The following is a 16,877-nucleotide window of genomic DNA, read 5'->3' on the forward strand; positions in this document are numbered from 1 at the left end:
GATCCTGCTGCTTTTAATTCCTAGACCCTGTAAGGCTTCAGGTCTATTCAGGGTCTGAGTCTGATTTATTTCTATGTTTTCTGGTACAGTGATAGCTTCATGCCAGGTCCTGGACCCGTTCCTGTCCATGGTGAAGTGAGGAAAACAAGAATAACGTGATGAATATATGACAAAGCCCAGTAAATGTCAAATAAGTATATATTTAATGTCTTATTTGACGAAATAAAACATTACAACTCCCTTTATTGAAATCTTGCCGGCTCAGGGCTATAGAAATCTTGCCGGCTCAGGGCTTCCCTGGTAGCACAGTGGTTAAGAATCCACCTGCCAATGCAGGGGACACAGGTTTGAGCCCTGGTCTGGGAAAATCCCACATGCCGTGGAGCAACTAAGCCTGTGCGCCACAACTACTGGGCTTGCACTCTAGAGCCCGCGAGTCACAACTGCTGAGGCTCGCTCACCTAGAGCCCGTGCTCCACAGCAAGAGAAGCTGCTGCAATGAGAAGCCCACACACCGCCATGAAGAGTAGCCCCGGCTCGCCGCCACTAGAGAAAGCCCGCGTGCAGCAATGAAGACCCAACACAGCCAAAAATAAAAATAAAATAAAAAAAGAAAGAAATCTCACTGGCTCACGAAGTCCCAGTGTCCAAAATGAATGAAATAAATGTACGTCTCATTGAGAACAGAAGGAAGGAGAAAAAGGAGGAAGAATCAGTTAAACAAATCTATCAGTGAGGTCCTTTGGAGAGAAAGGGGATTTATCCAGAGAGGGAAAGGAAAATCTGCAACAAAATGACAGGTGAATAGTTTGATACATTTGTTATAGAAATAATTCATGATAATTTTTAAAATCTATTGAAGTATAATTGATTTACAATGTTGTGTTAATTTCTACGGTACAGCAAAGTGACTCAGTTATATGTGTGTGTGTATATATATATATATATATATATATATTTATTTATTTATTTATTTCCATTATGGTTTTTCACAGGCTATTTTTTTTTTTACATCTTTATTGGAGTATAATTGCTTTACAGTTGAAAACATCGTGCCTGATAGACAAATAGCCAAAGATCATGAACAGACAGATATCAAAGTAGAGATAAAATAGTAAAGCAGCATATGGCGCTTTTCAACCCTCCCTTCCTACTCACTTTACCCACCTCCAGCTACCTATTTCTTTTCACTGCTTTATGTATTTCTCCTTAACAAATATTGCTATCCACATATTCTCCCTATACTAGTTGACTTGTTTATTTTCTTTTCCTCCAATTCGCATGAAAACTCCATGAAGACTGGAACATCTATTTGTTTTGTCTACCTCTAAATCCCCAGTGCCTAGAACACTGCCTGGCATATAGATGCTCAATCTTTATTTATTGGATGAATGGACCTTGACAAATGATTCCCAGCAGACCCAGGACATGTCCAAGACCCCCATCTTTATACTTCCATCACTTGCTTTTGTGTCAAGGCTCCCTGATGGAAACTAGACAACATATTTATGAAGTTTACAGCTGACCCCAAATTTGGAAGAATAGCAAGTAGATTACAAAATAAACATGAAAAAAAATTCTAGACATCAAATTGAACAAGGCTAAACATAAGGGAAGGAAAGTATAATCAAAAGCATTTTTAGCATATCCTCTTGTTTGAAAGTGTATTATAGGTGTGTATTTAGGTCTGTGAATCTAAATAAATCATAATATAAGTTACCAAGAAAGGCTATTTTCTGGATTGGGGTCGTATGGAGAAAAGTGTCCCCTCAATTAACAGGGAAGAGAGTAACTGCTAAATATTGGTATTTGTATTTTTTTTTAACTTTTTTTTTTTTTTGGCTGCTGCCTCACAACATGCAAGATCCTTAGTTCCCCCACCAGGGATCGAACCGGTGCCCCCTGCAGTGGAAGCATGGAGTCTTAACCACTGGACCGCTAATGAAGTCCCTGGTAATTTTTTTTTTTTTCTTTTTAAAAAATTTTTTTAATTTTTTGGCTGCATCGGGTCTTTGTTGCTGCACACGGGCTTTCTCTAGTTGCGGCGAGCGGGGGCTACCGTGCGCGGGCTTCTCATTGGTGGCTTCTCTTGTTGCGGAGCACGGGCTCTAGGCACACGGGCTTCAGTAGTTGTGGCTTGTGGGCTCTAGAGCGCAGGCTCAGTAGTGTTGGCGCAGGGGCTTATTTGCTCCGCGGCATGTAGGATCTTCCCGGACCAGGGGTCAAACCCATGTCCCCTGCCTTGGCAGTCGGATTCTTAACCACTGTGCCACCAGTGAAGTCTGGTATGTGTAGTTTTTTTTTTTTTTTTTTCGGTACGCGTGCCTCTCACCGCTGTGGCCTCTCCCGCTGCGGAGCACAGGCTCCGGACACGCAGGCCCAGCGGCCATGGCCCACGGGCCCAGCCGCTCCGCGGTGTGTGGGATCCTCCCGGACGGGGGCACAAACCCGTGTCCCCTGCATCAGCAGGCGGACTCTCAACCACTGCGCCACCAGGGAAGCCCCTGGTATGTGTATTTTTAAAGCATGTCCATACATATGGGGCCACGTGGAGTCCTGAAGATGGTAGAAACACATCTAGGGGTTTCCTGAAGTTCAAGAGAACGTTCATTCATTTGTTCATTAAAAATACGTCAAATACCTACCATGGACCGGGCACTGCGCCATACAGTAGGGCTTTATATTTCCTTCTCTAAAGCATGAGATGTGTTTTCAGCCTGTTAGAATAGCAGAGTCCAGTGCAAAGATTTGCCCTTGGACACAGCTTTATTTTTAAAAAATTTTAAAAATATTTTTTGGCCAACCTTTAAAAATCAGTAGATTTCATACCCAAAGCCAGACTTCTGTCTTTAAAAAACATAAGTGGAAATGCTGATTACAATAGGCATCATTCCCATGGGGCTACCATTGGCTGGGGCTGAAGTGCTGCTTCTTCCTTTAGCCCTTTTGTCAGCGTCCCCACTGCTCCCTGTTGCCTTGCTCCTGGCCTGACAGTGCCCTTTGGCAACCAACGTGTCCTGGTAGTGACTGGGCAGAAATCAGTCACAGAATAAAAAAGGCCAGGCACAAGCTGTAGGAGGCCCAATTTATTAAGCACAGTTGCGAGAATATTCTGGAATTTGAAAAATAGAGAGTTTTTTTTTCCCAGCAGTGAGAATGAATAATAATTGCTCTTAGAAAAGTTAGTCTAAATTTGGGAGATGCTTTGAGAGAGGCCATGTTTCACATGCATCAAGGACAGAAAGGATTATTGCATGCCAAAGGAGCAAACTCTCTCTCAGTCTCTGGGTGTGAATGTTTGGAAGATTCGACAGTGAGCCAAGTGCAGTGCAGCTAAGTGTTAAGCTCGGCGCAGCCTGGTAACTTCAGAGTCCCACAGGCAAGGCTGGAGAGAGTTTCTTCCTGGCATTTTCACATACTGCAGATACAGGCGGCCAATACATTCCCTAGGCCTGAGGCCCACAGGTCCCCTCACTCCAGCCTGCATAACCCTGGGCTTAAAGGGAAACCCATTTGAGAAGAGGAGGGTAGCTTAGCAATAGGTTTGTAGCTGAGTTCCAGAGTGGCGATGCTGGCTGAAGGCCTCCCTTACTGGAACTATACTGCATCTCCATTGAAGGCTGTGAATTTAAAAGAGGAACATCAATTCTTGCATAGTAGAGCTTTAAAGGAGAAAGGACAGAAGGAGAGGGAAATGATTAAAAAAAAGATTATAACAAGGTTATCTATTTTTAAAATAGTGCTCTAAAAATATATCATTTCCTTATGAAATTAACTACTACCAGCAAAAATTTGTTCTGAATAAAAAAGACACAATAGGGCTTCCCCGGTGGCGCAGTGGTTGAGAGTCCGCCTGACGATGCAGGGGACACGGGTTCGTGCCCCGATCTGTGAGGAAAAAAAAACAAAGACACAATGAAAAGTTCGTAATTATTTTGAGATTGCTCCCAAAAGTCATCCGGGGTAGCGAGGGCATTGGCTCAGTGTGTGACCCCGCTGGGCGACCTCACAGGTATCTCTGGCTGGTGAATTTAGCTCCTAATTGTGCCTAATGAGGTACCTGGTAGAAATTTCACAGCACGTGACAGCTGTGTGGCACATCTGTTAGAAATCCAAAAAAACAAATTGGTTACACAAACATTCTTTGGGAAAGATTTCAGCTTAGAACCAGTTCTGTGAAAAAGCCCTGGGAGTCTGAATTGAATGAAAACTTCATATGCTTTGAATTTAATGAAAATGTTAGGCTCACCCATGGAATTATAATATCTGGTCCTGTTGTAAGCTGAGCTGTGCAAACCACACTTGAACTGTAATAAATTCTGGTCATTTAAAGAAAGATAGTGAAAATTAGAGTTTGTTCCTAGGAGGGGCATCAAGAAGAAATCATGACCTGGGAAATGGTTGAAAGTCTTGGAGGTGACAGGTCTCCAGTTTAACCTGAAGAAGAAAAGACTAAAGAGGGAGATGCTCTAACTATCTTCTTCTTTTTTATATATATTTTTTAACATCTTTATTGGGTTATAATTGCTTTACAATGGTGTGTTAGTTTCTGCTTTATAACAAAGTGAATCAGTTATACATATACATATGTTCCCATATCTCTTCCCTCTTGCGTCTCCCTCCCTCCCACCCTCCCTATCCCACCCCTCCAGGCGGTCACAAAGCACCGAGCAGATCTCCCTGTGCCATGCAGCTGCTTCCCACTAGCTATCTACCTTACGTTTGTTAGTCTAACTATCTTCTAATACTCAAGGACTTGGCTGATGCAGTACCTTGTAAAACAGTGCCTGAAAGAAACGTCTGATGAGTACATAAATAAATGGAGAAGAGAGTAGGTATGCCAGCGTGTGTGCCTGTGTGTGTGTGTGTGTGCGTGCACACGCACATGTGTGTGTGTTGTTTTCCAGGGAAGAACAGAACACATGGTAAAAATTACAGGAAGGGAGGCAGATCTAAAATTGCATAAAAATAATTTGTAATAACCAGTGCTGTTTAAGAAGGGATGGGACATCTTACTAGATTAGGAAGAATTCTAGAAGGGTCTGAGTAACTCTCTATGAGGGAGTTATAGAAAGAATACCTACATGCAGTGGCAAGCCAGCTCTTGGAGGCATAGGGATAACATAGAAAGGTGAGGGCATTGCAATTGGACAGACCTGGGAGCAATTACATCCTTGCCACTTAGCTGTGTGACCTTAGGTCAGACACCTACCCCCTCTAAGCATTCATTTCTTCATCTGTTGACTGGGGATAATTAAACCCATGTTAAAGTGTTACTGTGAGAATGAACTGAGCTGCTGGATATAAAGTCCTGGCTATAGAGTGGGCTCTGGATAGATGTTCTTGACTTTGCCTAGATTAGGTGGCATCCAAAGGCGTAAGAGAGTGTTTTAGGAGCTCTTGCAAGGAAGCCACTTAGGGAAGTTCATCAGATATACTTAGTCACCCTTGCCACCTTTGTGCCTTCAGAGCTGACCCAGCTGCACAGGGCAGCTGTTCCATACATGTTGGTACATTTGCTGGCTTTTTAAAGTCAGTACTCTGGGTAAGTCATGGCCCTGGGCACTGCCAGAGACAGGCTATCACTGGGGCTGTGTGGCCAATGGAGACAGTGTGTCTGGGGGAAAGAAAGTGGGTTTTGGCATCAGACAGAGGTTCAAATCCCAACTCGCCACTGGCTCAAGTTACTTAACCTTTCCAAGCTGCATTTTTCTCATCTAAGGCAATGCCTATCTCTTGTGAGTTAGGGGTGAGATAGCACAGACGAAGGACTTGATGTTCTTTTCTCAGTGGGGTCCTTTCAACAATCCAGGGAGGCACATAATGGAGACTGCATTTCTGAACGAAGAAATAAGATTCAGAGAGCTGAAGTGATTTGCCTAAGCAATTAGTAGAACTGGTATTTGATACCATTCTTTTAACCTCAAGGCTCATCACCTTTTCCAAACCATGGCTGACACATTTCTTGAGCATCTGCTGTGTGCCAGGTACAATACTAAGGATTTCCCCTGTTACCTCATTGGTGGTTTCAGTCCCACATGGAGATGTTAGTCACTCCATGAATCTCTTTGGAACGTGCACAGGGTAAACTTTCCTAGACACTTGGGGAAAGTCATTCTTAATGGGACTATGGTTCTTTTTGACACCTGGCTTTGGGAGAGACACTTATGGCAGTGAGAGGGGAGGAAATACCTGTCCAGACAGTCATATTAGCGGCTCAAGAAAAGGGAACCCTCCTACACTGTTGGTGGGAGTGTAAATTGGTGCAGCCACTATGGAAAACAGTACGGAAGTTCCTCAAAAAACTAAAAATAGAATTGCCATATGAGTCAGCAATCCCACTCCTGGGAGTATATCTGGACAAAACTATAATTTGAAAAGATACATGCACCCCTATGTTCATAGCAACACTATTTACAATAACCAAGATGTGGAAGCAACCTAAATGTCCATGGACAGATGAATGGATAAAGAAGATGCAGTACATATACACAATGGAATATTACTCCACCATGAAAAAGAATGAAATAATGCCATTTGCAGCAACATGGATGGACCTAGAGATTATCATACTAAGTGAAGTAAGTCAGACAGAGAAAGACAAATACCATATGATATCATTTGTATGTGGAATCTAAAATATGACACAAATGAACATATCTACAAAACAGAAAACTACTCACAGACATAGAGAACAGACTGTGGTTGCCAAGGTGGGTGGGGAGGGATAAACTGAGTTTGGGATTAGCAGATGCAAACTATTATATATAGAATGGGTAAATAACAAGGGCCTACTGCAGAACACAGGGAACTATAGTCAATATCCTGTAATAAACCAACCATAATGGAAAAGAATATGAAAAAGAATACCTATATATGTATGTATAACTGAATCACTTTGCTGAACACCAGAAAATAACAGAGCATTGTAAATCAACTATACTTCAATAAAATAAATTTTAAAAAAATATTTGCTCCTCAGCCTTGATCATCCCTGGAGGGACGGATGCTAAGGGTTCTGAACAGATGACACCACCGGCTCTTACACCGTCGTGCCAGAGCGCACAAGCTGGCAGTTCTCAGGTCTTCTCCAGCTCATAGACTTGTACTATGGGGTTGCACAGAATTTTAAAAATGAATTCCTTGCAAATATTTAAATCAGGACTTTTCACGTAGAAACACATAATAAAGATTTGGGGTTTCTCTGGAGGAGTCGGTAACACCGTCTGGCAACACTGACCTCGTGTTCTCTCGTGTTCTCCCAGGCAACACCTGACCAGCACTGCTTCCTTAGGTAAAGCGAGAACTCTCTCCATCATCAGGTGGCGCATTTGACCCCCTTACCTTCTGCCGTTGAGCAGTTTGAATTCATATGTAGTACCCTGGGCATCATTTGTATTCATAATAGTAAAACGCCCGGGAGGATTGCCCCCGACTTGTTTCCTGCTGACGATGTCTTTTTTTGCCCTGACCCTAGTCTGTGATTGCAGTGGGAAGTCCAGGCAATGCGTGTTTGATGAGGAACTTCACAGACTGACAGGAAATGGATTCCGCTGCCTGCACTGCAGTGACAACACGGGTGGCGTTCACTGCCAGAGGTGCAAGGAAGGATTTTACCGCCAGAGAGACAGAGACCGCTGTTTACCCTGCAATTGTAACTCCAAAGGTAGCTGGATAAAGGGGGAAAGAAAGAGGGAAGGGGGAGGGGAGAGAAAGGGGAGGGTGTGAGGGGGAGGGGAGAGAATGGGGAGGGAGGGAGGGGGAAGGGAGAGAATGGGGAGGGAGGGAGGCAGGGAGAGAGACAGAGCAGGCCAAGAAGGAGATGTTAAATTTCTAGAACAATTGGGAAGATACTGTTCTTTTTAGCAAGTTCAATCTGAAAGGAAATATATTTTTCTTAAGTCTGGGTTATAGGAACCAGCTGTGGTCTTTAGGGTACATTAGTTTGAATTCTAGTCCCAAGAGAGACACGCGATTACTTTCCTGGCAGATAACAGTCTGTGACCTGGGAACAAAGAAGCTTGCACTCTTCCAGTGATAGTTCTTCATATCCATAACTGTCCCTTTGACCGACCTCTCAAAAAATAAGAGATTAGAAAGATTTGTTTCTGGTGGTGTGCTGGGTGCTAGCAATATGAAGTGATACTAATAGAAGAGACAGACAAATAAATAGGCAGATTAGAGTCATTCACAGGGTTGTGAACAAGAGAAAACAGAACAACAAATAGGAAGCACCTAACAGGGTGGCTGGTTCATAGGCGAGCCTGTTTTTTTGTTTGTTTTTTTAAAATGTATCACCCACTGCTGTATTCTCAGAACTATAGGTAGTTTTTGTGTACGCAGACGCACACATCCTGCTATATTCATCGTGGGCAGACAGTAAAGACAAGTTAGTAAATGTAAACAGGGAAAGAGAGGTAAATAAGTTGGGACTTTTTAAGACTACCTTATCTGTCTTTTATCTCCCTTGGTAGTATCTGTTTCTCCTCTTTGCCAGAAAGTGTTTAATAGCATAATATGATCAATATTAGTCTACCAAAAAGGTGTAGCCTTAGTGCAGGGCTGTGACTTAGTGTAGTTTTGTGGAGCCGTTTCTTAGCAGCAGCTGAAAGAGTCTAAAAATGGGCAGATTGTGGCCTAGCCATGACTTGCTGGTAGAGTGTGTCAGGGAGCCTTATAGAAAACTGGGGTGACCCTGTGTTGATACAGACCCATATACCAGCAATCATTCCCAGATTCTTCAGACCTGCTGCTATTATGTGGTTTAAGTCAGCTTTGTGGCTTTGACTCAGCATCCAGCATCCTTTGGGTTTAGCAGTTCTCCCTCTGAATCAAAGAACGTCGTAAAGAAAAATGATTCTACTTTAATGGGCATTTAACCTCTCTGAAGACCCTGTATCCCCTTAGGTTATGCAGCTTTGTTGTGAGTCACTGGAGTTGGGTCATCCCAGCAAAATAATCAGCGAGAATGTGATGAGAAATATAATTGGCTCAGCTGGAAAGCCTGGCCTGAAGACAAGGTTATTAGTCTCAGAATAGACAAGGAGCGTGAAGCCTAGCAAAGAGAGATGGTAATGAAGCTTTACCACGCCATCATTTCTTTTACACTGTGTAGTCCATTGCCCACCCAGCAACAGGGAGCCTGGCTCTTTCTTTTCTTTGGGGGAATAGATATCTCAGACTCAGGATGAACAGCCTAGTAGGAAACAGTGGAGCCCAGCGATGATTTATATCTTGTATGATAGCTACCATGCATTACACATTTACTCTATGCCAGGCACTTTTCTAAATGCTTTCATCCAGTAATTAATTGAATCTTCACAAATAACCCTATGCAGAGGGTGCTATTATGATTTTCATTTTACAAATGAGGTATCAGAGGCTTAGAGAGGGAAGTTATGAAACTTGAGGGCTGAGTGGCATGTTGGTGGCAGGGACTGTACCCACCATGCGCCATCTCTGGCTACATGTTAGCTGCACAGGTCACTAAATCAGTGGCACAAATTGAATTTCTTATGTGATTTCTCAGTTGCCCAACCTGCCAGGAGGTATTTTTCAATTTCAAATAATAACTTCCCAGGGGAATTTGTTGTATATTCAATTTCAAATGCAGAATTCATCTTACCAAAAGCTACCATTCCATGCACGGCAAATGAAGCCAACAGCATTCATAATCCCCAAAGTGGTCACAGATTTTGGACGTCACATCAATTTCTCCTAAATATAGCAACTAGGCTTATTTTTTTTAATTTATTTTATTTTATTATTTATTTATTTATTTTTTTGCGGTACTCGGGCCTCTCACTGTTGTGGCCTCTCCCGTTGCGGAGCACAGGCTCCGGACGCGCAGGCTCAGCGGCCATGGCTCATGGGCCCAGCCGCTCCGCGGCATGTGGGATCTTCCCAGACCGGGGCATGAACCCGTGTCCCCTGCATTGGCAGGCGGACTCTCAACCACTGCGCCACCAGGGAAGCCCTAGGCTTATTTTTAAGTGATGATTCTGTGGGCTCAGCAACAGGACTGAATTATCCTCAATTCTTATAACCCTGATAACGTTTTGTGGATACTTTGAAATTCACTGTGTGTGTGTGTGTGTGTGTGTGTGTGTGTGTGTGTGTGTGTATGTTTTCCTCCCCGATACCTATGAGATATATGTAGACATCAATGATGTTCTCTTAATTTTATATTTTTTACATATATATGACCCAGGCAGTGGATTACTCAAGACTAAAACATTTGAGTTATTATTTAAGACATGTCTTAGATAATAATTTAATTATTAAATATAATGATTAAATAATAATAATAATAGTGCTATTTAAAAATGCAAGTGTATATATTTTTAAAGGGTTCTCAAAAGGAAGCAAGCTCTCTTGGTTTAAATTTTAAATATTAGTCATTTTAGAATACCTTCGTGAGTCCTCAGATGCATGTAGACTGTATTGCATAAGTCCTGAAAGTGCTTATTGAAACAGTAAGCTGTTCTTCATCTGTCCTTTAAACCCAATTGTTCACAGTCCCTAAGAGTAGCTCATGATGTAGGAATTGGGACAGGTATTTTTATTTTAATGAGATACTCTGAAAACCCAATGCTATTATTTTGGAAGTTTGGGAACATGAAATAAGTCAATCCTATTCACAGTAAGGACCTGTGTACGTTTCCACATCAACTTTGCAAGGCTTGAAGGAGGCCTAGAAGATATGAGTATAAACTACTTTTTTGAGCACCTACTATGTGTGAGATGTTGAATTAGGCCCTTCATATATTTTATTTATTTATTTTAACATCTTTATTAGAGTATAATTGCTTTACAATGGTGTGTCAGTTTCTGTTTTATAACAAAGTGAATCAGTTATACATATACATATGTCCCCATATCTCTTCCCTCTTGCGTCTCCCTCCCTCCCACCCTCCCTATCCCACCCCTCTAGGTGGTCACAAAGCACCGAGCTGATCTCCCTGTGCTATGCGGCTGCTTCCCACTAGCTCTCTATTTTACGTTTGGTAGTGTATATATGTCCATGCCACTGTCTCACTTCGTCCCAGCTTACCCTTCCCCCTCCCCATATCCTCAAGTGCATTCTCTAGTAGGTCTGCATCTTTATCCCCGTCTTGCCCCTAGGTTCTTCTGACTGTTTTCTTTTCTTTTCTTTCTTTTTTTTTTTAGATTCCATATATATGTGTTAGCATACGGTATTTGTCTTTCTCTTTCTGACTTACTTCACTCTGTATGACAGTCTCTAGGTCCAAGGCCCTTCATATATTTTAGTTCAAAGTTTTGCAACAGCTCTACAAGGTATGGTTGTCCCCACTTAAAGAAGGAATGTGTGTCCCTTTGCCCAAGGACACACAGCTAATCAGTGGCAGAGCTGGTATTTGAGGTGAGAACTGTTGGACCCCAAAGCCTGGGCTCTTTTCATGTCCACCAGCTTCTAGAACTGTATTCTCTACATAATGTCCTATGGAATATTATGTTTCCCAAGATAATAATAGGCGTTGCCTGTAAGAATGTCAAATAATGTTTGGAAACACTGGCATTAGAAAGTTAAACAAGATTCATGCCTACTGAATGTGCTGTTATGTTGTAAATCTCTGAAAGATTTAGGACATACCATTTCCCAAACTCTTTTGAACACAGAATGCCTATTTCCATGCGATGACTGTTCCATCAGAAGACTGTTTTGTACAGTACTGTTCAGGGCTATTTGGGAAAAACCCCAAAATAAAGTATAGTCTTCTCCACCTTATAAGAATAATTTGTTGGGACTTCCCTGGCGGCACAGTGGTTAAGAATCCGCCTGCCAATGCAGGGTATATAGGTTCGATCCCTGGTCCAGGAAGATCCCACATGCCGTGGAGCAACTAAGCCCGTGCGCCACAACTACTGAGTCTGTGTGCTGTGACTTCTGAAGCCCCTGCACCTAGCCTGTGCTCTGCAGCAAGAGAAGCCACTGCAATGAGAAGCACTCACGCTGCAATGAAGTGTAGCCCCTTCTCGCCACAACCAGAGAAAGCCTGAGCTCAGCAACGAAGACCCAACGCAGCCAAAAATAAATTAAAAAAATAAAATAGAGTAATTTGTTTCTGAAAAACTACTGTAGGGAGAGTTTTCTTAAATTGAAAGCATAGTTTCCATTAATTTGAATGGAGAAAAACAATGTGTTTCTGGGTCCCAGATTAATACCCATTTATGTTAAAAATAATTAAATGGTATTAAAGAAGGAACATTTATTGTTACTCATCAGAGCATAAATTCAAACAAGAATTTACCTTCTGGGGCTTCCCTGGTGGTGCAGTGGTTGAGAGTCCGCCTGCTGATGCAGGGGACACAGGTTCGTGCCCCGGTCTGGGAAGATCCCACATGCCGCGGAGCGGCTGGGCCCGTGAGCCGTGGCCGCTGGGCCTGCGTGTCCGGAGCCTGTGTTCTGCAATGGGAAAGGCCACAACAGTGGGAGGCCCGCGTACTGTTAAAAAAAAAAAAAAAAAAAAGAATTTACCTTCTTAGCCCTGTCTGCTGTTTGTCTCTAAGTGCCAACCCCAGTGGTCTTTCCTCACTCTCATCTTGTTAAATGCTCTCTTGCCTTAGATCCTGAAAACCATCCCCTCTTCCTTCTCCCTTAACTCTTCCCAGAATTCTCCTCCGTGAGACTTCTCCCTGCTCCCATCACTTTTTCCTTAATCAGTGAGGTTCCATTTCCGTCCAAGGCACCTTCCCCTCCTCTGTCTATCTGCTCCCGGAGTGACCTTACACTTGTTATGGCTTCCTGTTCTGCCTGTGGGCTGAAGGCTCCTAAGTCTTCATCTGCAGCCTCTTTCTTGAGCTCCAGATGAACAGTTTCACCAAAGTTCATTGTGTCCCAAACTAAACTGGTTATCTGCTCTTGATGATTCAGCGTGAGGCTCTGTTCCTCCTCTGGCCTTCTCTGGTTTGTCAGGAGCCTCATATCTAGCAGTGGCCTCTGGGGACCTGCTGTCGTCTATGTTGATCCACTTTTCATCCAGATTCCTCTCATCTGGGCCATCGTGTCAGGGGAGGATTTCTGCCCTGAGAGCCTGCTGCTCTCCTGTCCCCAAGCCATCCTGCAGTTGCTCTAGAGTTGACCTTCTAAACTGCACATCTGATCTCGTCGCCACCTGCCTGATCCTCCGAGAGCTCCCTATTATCCACAAATGGATTTGTTATCCTTCCATCAGTTCTTAATTCACCAGTAGACACGGTGAGCTAACATAAAGTGCCCAATTCAGTGTCTCACACGTAGCAGGTGCTCAAAAAATGTAGTTTATGTTATTATCACTGAGGGCCCTTTCAAGTGTTGCAAAGTTGACATGGAGACTTTCACAGACTCTGTGAATGTGACTAATTTATTTCATGTTTCACCTGCGGCTATAGATACAGAGCCAATACTTTTATTGATTAGAATTGTATCCACAAGTAAATTAAAAGTTCACAGACTGGTAAGAAATTAGAAAGAAAAAGAGCTAATGGTTAGAGTTCTGTTGACTTTATAGATTATGAATAGCCTAATTATCACAGTTAGTTGGAATATAAGGATTACTTTATAATTTTGCCAGCTGCTGGGAAGTTATCAGGTAGGTGAGCCACCTTCCACCTCATCTTTTGGCTTTTTCCTAACTCATTTCACAATAGCCACATCCTCTTTCTTAAGGGTTAATTAATCCAACAGATTTCTGAGCCTCTTCTTTGTGTTGGGTGCGGGGGATACAGCAGAGAACATAAGCTGAGGTAGTCATGGGTAAGCAGGTCTAAGGACTGGGGGAGCAGTGGGATGGATATTTTAGATATGAGAGTCAGAGAAGGTTTCTCTAGGGAAGTAATATCTAATCAAGATGTAAGTGCTGAGAATGGGCCAAGGAGGGGAGGTTCTGGGGAAGGAGCATTCCAGGCTGAGGGAGAAGCAGGTGCAAATGCCCAGAGGAGAGAAGCAGTTGGCACATTCCAGGAACAGGGAGGGGAGCTGGGGAGCTGGACCTCAGTGAAGGAGAGCGGGAGATGAAGCAAGAGAGGTCGAGTTTGTAGGCCGTGGTACAGGGTTTGCACTTTATTCTGCTCAGAGTGGGGACCCACTGGAAGACTTATTAAACAGACGAGTCATATGATCTGAATTCCATTTGAAAAGGAACACTCTGGCTTCTGTAGAGAGAATGGAGCATAGGGAGGCAAGGATGGAGGTGGGAAGAAGAGTGTGAGGCGGGGTCCAGGTGAGAGAAGATGGAGGCTGGAACTGGGGTGTGGAAGGGGGTGCGGTGAGGGGTGGCTGGATTCCAGAGTGGCACATTTTGTTATCCTGAGCACCTCTTGCCTTTCATCAATACGCAGTCTGCAAGGTCCCATTTTACAGAGCATGTCTATAAAAAATGAATCATAGGACAAGTACTCTAGTGCCCCAAACCAGGTAAAACGCACAGGGTCTTCACTACTTACAAGGGGTGATGCTCCACTCCAGGTAGGTAGAGATGTTTCTGGTTAAGAGGCTTTTTGTACTCTTAAAATCATACCATGCAAGCACTGCCCCTTGAAAGATGGCGTTTGCCTGCCAGAGATAAGGGAGAACGTGGCTCACTTTCTCATCCTGTCTTTGTGGAGGCCGAAGTGCTCATTCACCAATGTTCCTTCTTGAGATCTCAAGGATTTGACAAGCTACTTCATGTTGAAACCAGAGTAGATATATAAGTAATAATGCTTTCAGGAGTCATCTCTGTTCCTTTCCCTGAAGAAGCTATCCTTGGCCGTCAGGACGTTCCCTAGCGGGTGGATGCATACCCAGATAATGTGAAAGAATTACTAGAAGCAGCAGGTGGTGGTTATTACTTAGTATTTATTGAGCTCCCATAGGGTGATGTTTTCTTCCTAATGTTGCATAAATTCAATATTTCCTTTTCTTCTTTCCTTTTCCCTACCTTGTGGTCACAGGTTCTCTTAGCGCTCGATGTGACAATGCTGGACGATGCAGCTGTAAGCCAGGTGTGACAGGAGACAGGTGTGACCGCTGTCTGCCAGGCTTCCATACCCTCACTGAGGCTGGGTGCACCCAAGACCAGAGGCTCCTGTAAGTGCCTGTCCCATCACTGTGGCTTCCGCAATTGTATCAACATTAGGGACCGCTTAACATTTACTGAGTAACTGAGTTACTGAAACACCGTTTCGAGGACCTCACGTGGGCCATCTCATTGACTCCTCACAGTAATCCTAAAACATTGGGATTAGCCTTATGCTTGTGTTAAAGATAAGAAACTGAAATCGTGAGAGGATAAATAAGATGCCCTGTGTTGCTGGTGAGGGTGGACTTAAAATTCAGGCTCAGAGTTCTGTCTCTGGAACCTAGGGTCTTCACCCTGACAACTGCCCCTCCTTTAGATGAACTAGGATGGAAGTAAAGAGTCCTTCAAATTTTAACCTGGAACTCGTTTCAAATAAATAGACTCAGAGTAGAAGACCTTTCTGCATAATTTTAATCCCCTTTAGCTTGAAGCATTCTCTATCCCTCCTCAACTTCCTTTTTGGAAGAAGGTGGAGCATACAATAGAAATCACATGACCAACCCACAGAGATGCAGAGCCTGGCAGGGTGTTGGGCTGGCTTAGAGGAGGGGGAGCTTGGCTGGGAAGCCATTGGCTAGAAGGCCACCCACAGAGGCATCGCCTCCCCATCGCCCATGTTTCCAACCCTTTGCCCATATGAGACCCACCCACCAGGCATGCCTGCACCATCCCCATTACCACTGGCCCAAGTTCTCTTACCATCTGGGCCTTTATGTAGATTGTTCTCTCCCAGACTTCCCTGACCCCTCCCTGGGCCCTGTCTCTCTTTTGTAAACCCTTGTAAAATATGAAGTGTGTTCTATCACAGCTCTGCTCCAAATCTCCATTAGCTCCTTTCCCACCTAGAATGAGATCCAAACTTCTTATCTAGGCAGGTAGGGCCCTGCAAGACCTTCCTGCCTCCTCCACCCTCGGCCTTAGGCTACTGCTCCATTTCTCCCCCCCTCCCAGCCTTCCTTTGCTTCTTCAAAGGAGCCAAGCTATGTGACGTCAGCCTTGGCCTAGAGCACTCTTCCCTCCCTCAGAGCCATGCAGACCTTCACTGGCTCCATCCCCACCTTGTCTATCTCCTCACAGAGACCTTCCAGACCAGTCTCCACCCCTCCGTGTTCTGACTTTTGTTTTACTCCTAGAGAACAGGGCTATTTCCTATTTCTTACTATCCCTGGTGCTTAGCAACCAGCAGATGCTGAACACATGTTTCTCAGAGGATCCTGATAATGGTACAGAGGGACCAAGATGGGGAGGAGACTGTGGGAAGATGAAGATTGGGAAAGAAATCTTCAGGAAGCTGGTTGGGACTTGGTATCTGACTGGATGAGGAATGTGAAGGACGAGGAGTCAGATGCAGGCTTGGCAGGATTTGCTGGGGTCACGGGGCAGTCAGAGGGGGAGCAGGTCGGTAGGGAAAAGACAACAGACTTGGTTTTAGATGCATGAGATAAACACATGTGCTTATGTGCCGAACGCAGTGACAGAGACCGGTGCTTTGATGAGTCAGTCATTAGTCAAAGCTCTGGTCTGCACAAGTCAGGGAGATTGTGATAAACTTAAATGAGGAAAATACTGATTTTTTTTCATCGAGAAAGTCTCGCGACCAAAAAAAAAAAAAAAGTCAACAAAACTAGTAGCAATTTAACTCCTAGGTATACATTCAAGAGATATGAAAACATACGTATCTGCACAGAAACTTGTACACAGGTGTTCACATTAGCATTATTCATAACAGCTAAAAGGTGGAAACAACCCAAATGTCCATTCCAATGAATGGATGAACAAACTGTAGTATGTTCACGAGACAGGACTTCATTCAGC

General features: G+C 43.7%; 1 protein-coding gene across 1 annotated transcript in view; it reads left to right on the forward strand.

Annotated features, from left to right (window-relative positions):
- Nucleotides 1–16,877, forward strand: part of LAMC2 (laminin subunit gamma 2) — a 61,631-nt gene that overhangs the window by 13,478 nt on the left and 31,276 nt on the right. The window contains exons 2-3 of the mRNA XM_060009816.1: nucleotides 7,478–7,666; nucleotides 14,935–15,070. Coding sequence (XP_059865799.1) covers nucleotides 7,478–7,666; nucleotides 14,935–15,070 — 325 coding nt within the window. The remainder of the gene's footprint in view (nucleotides 1–7,477; nucleotides 7,667–14,934; nucleotides 15,071–16,877) is intronic.

Source organism: Delphinus delphis, chromosome 1, assembly GCF_949987515.2.
Source record: "Delphinus delphis chromosome 1, mDelDel1.2, whole genome shotgun sequence".
Taxonomy (NCBI): Eukaryota; Metazoa; Chordata; class Mammalia; order Artiodactyla; family Delphinidae; genus Delphinus; species Delphinus delphis.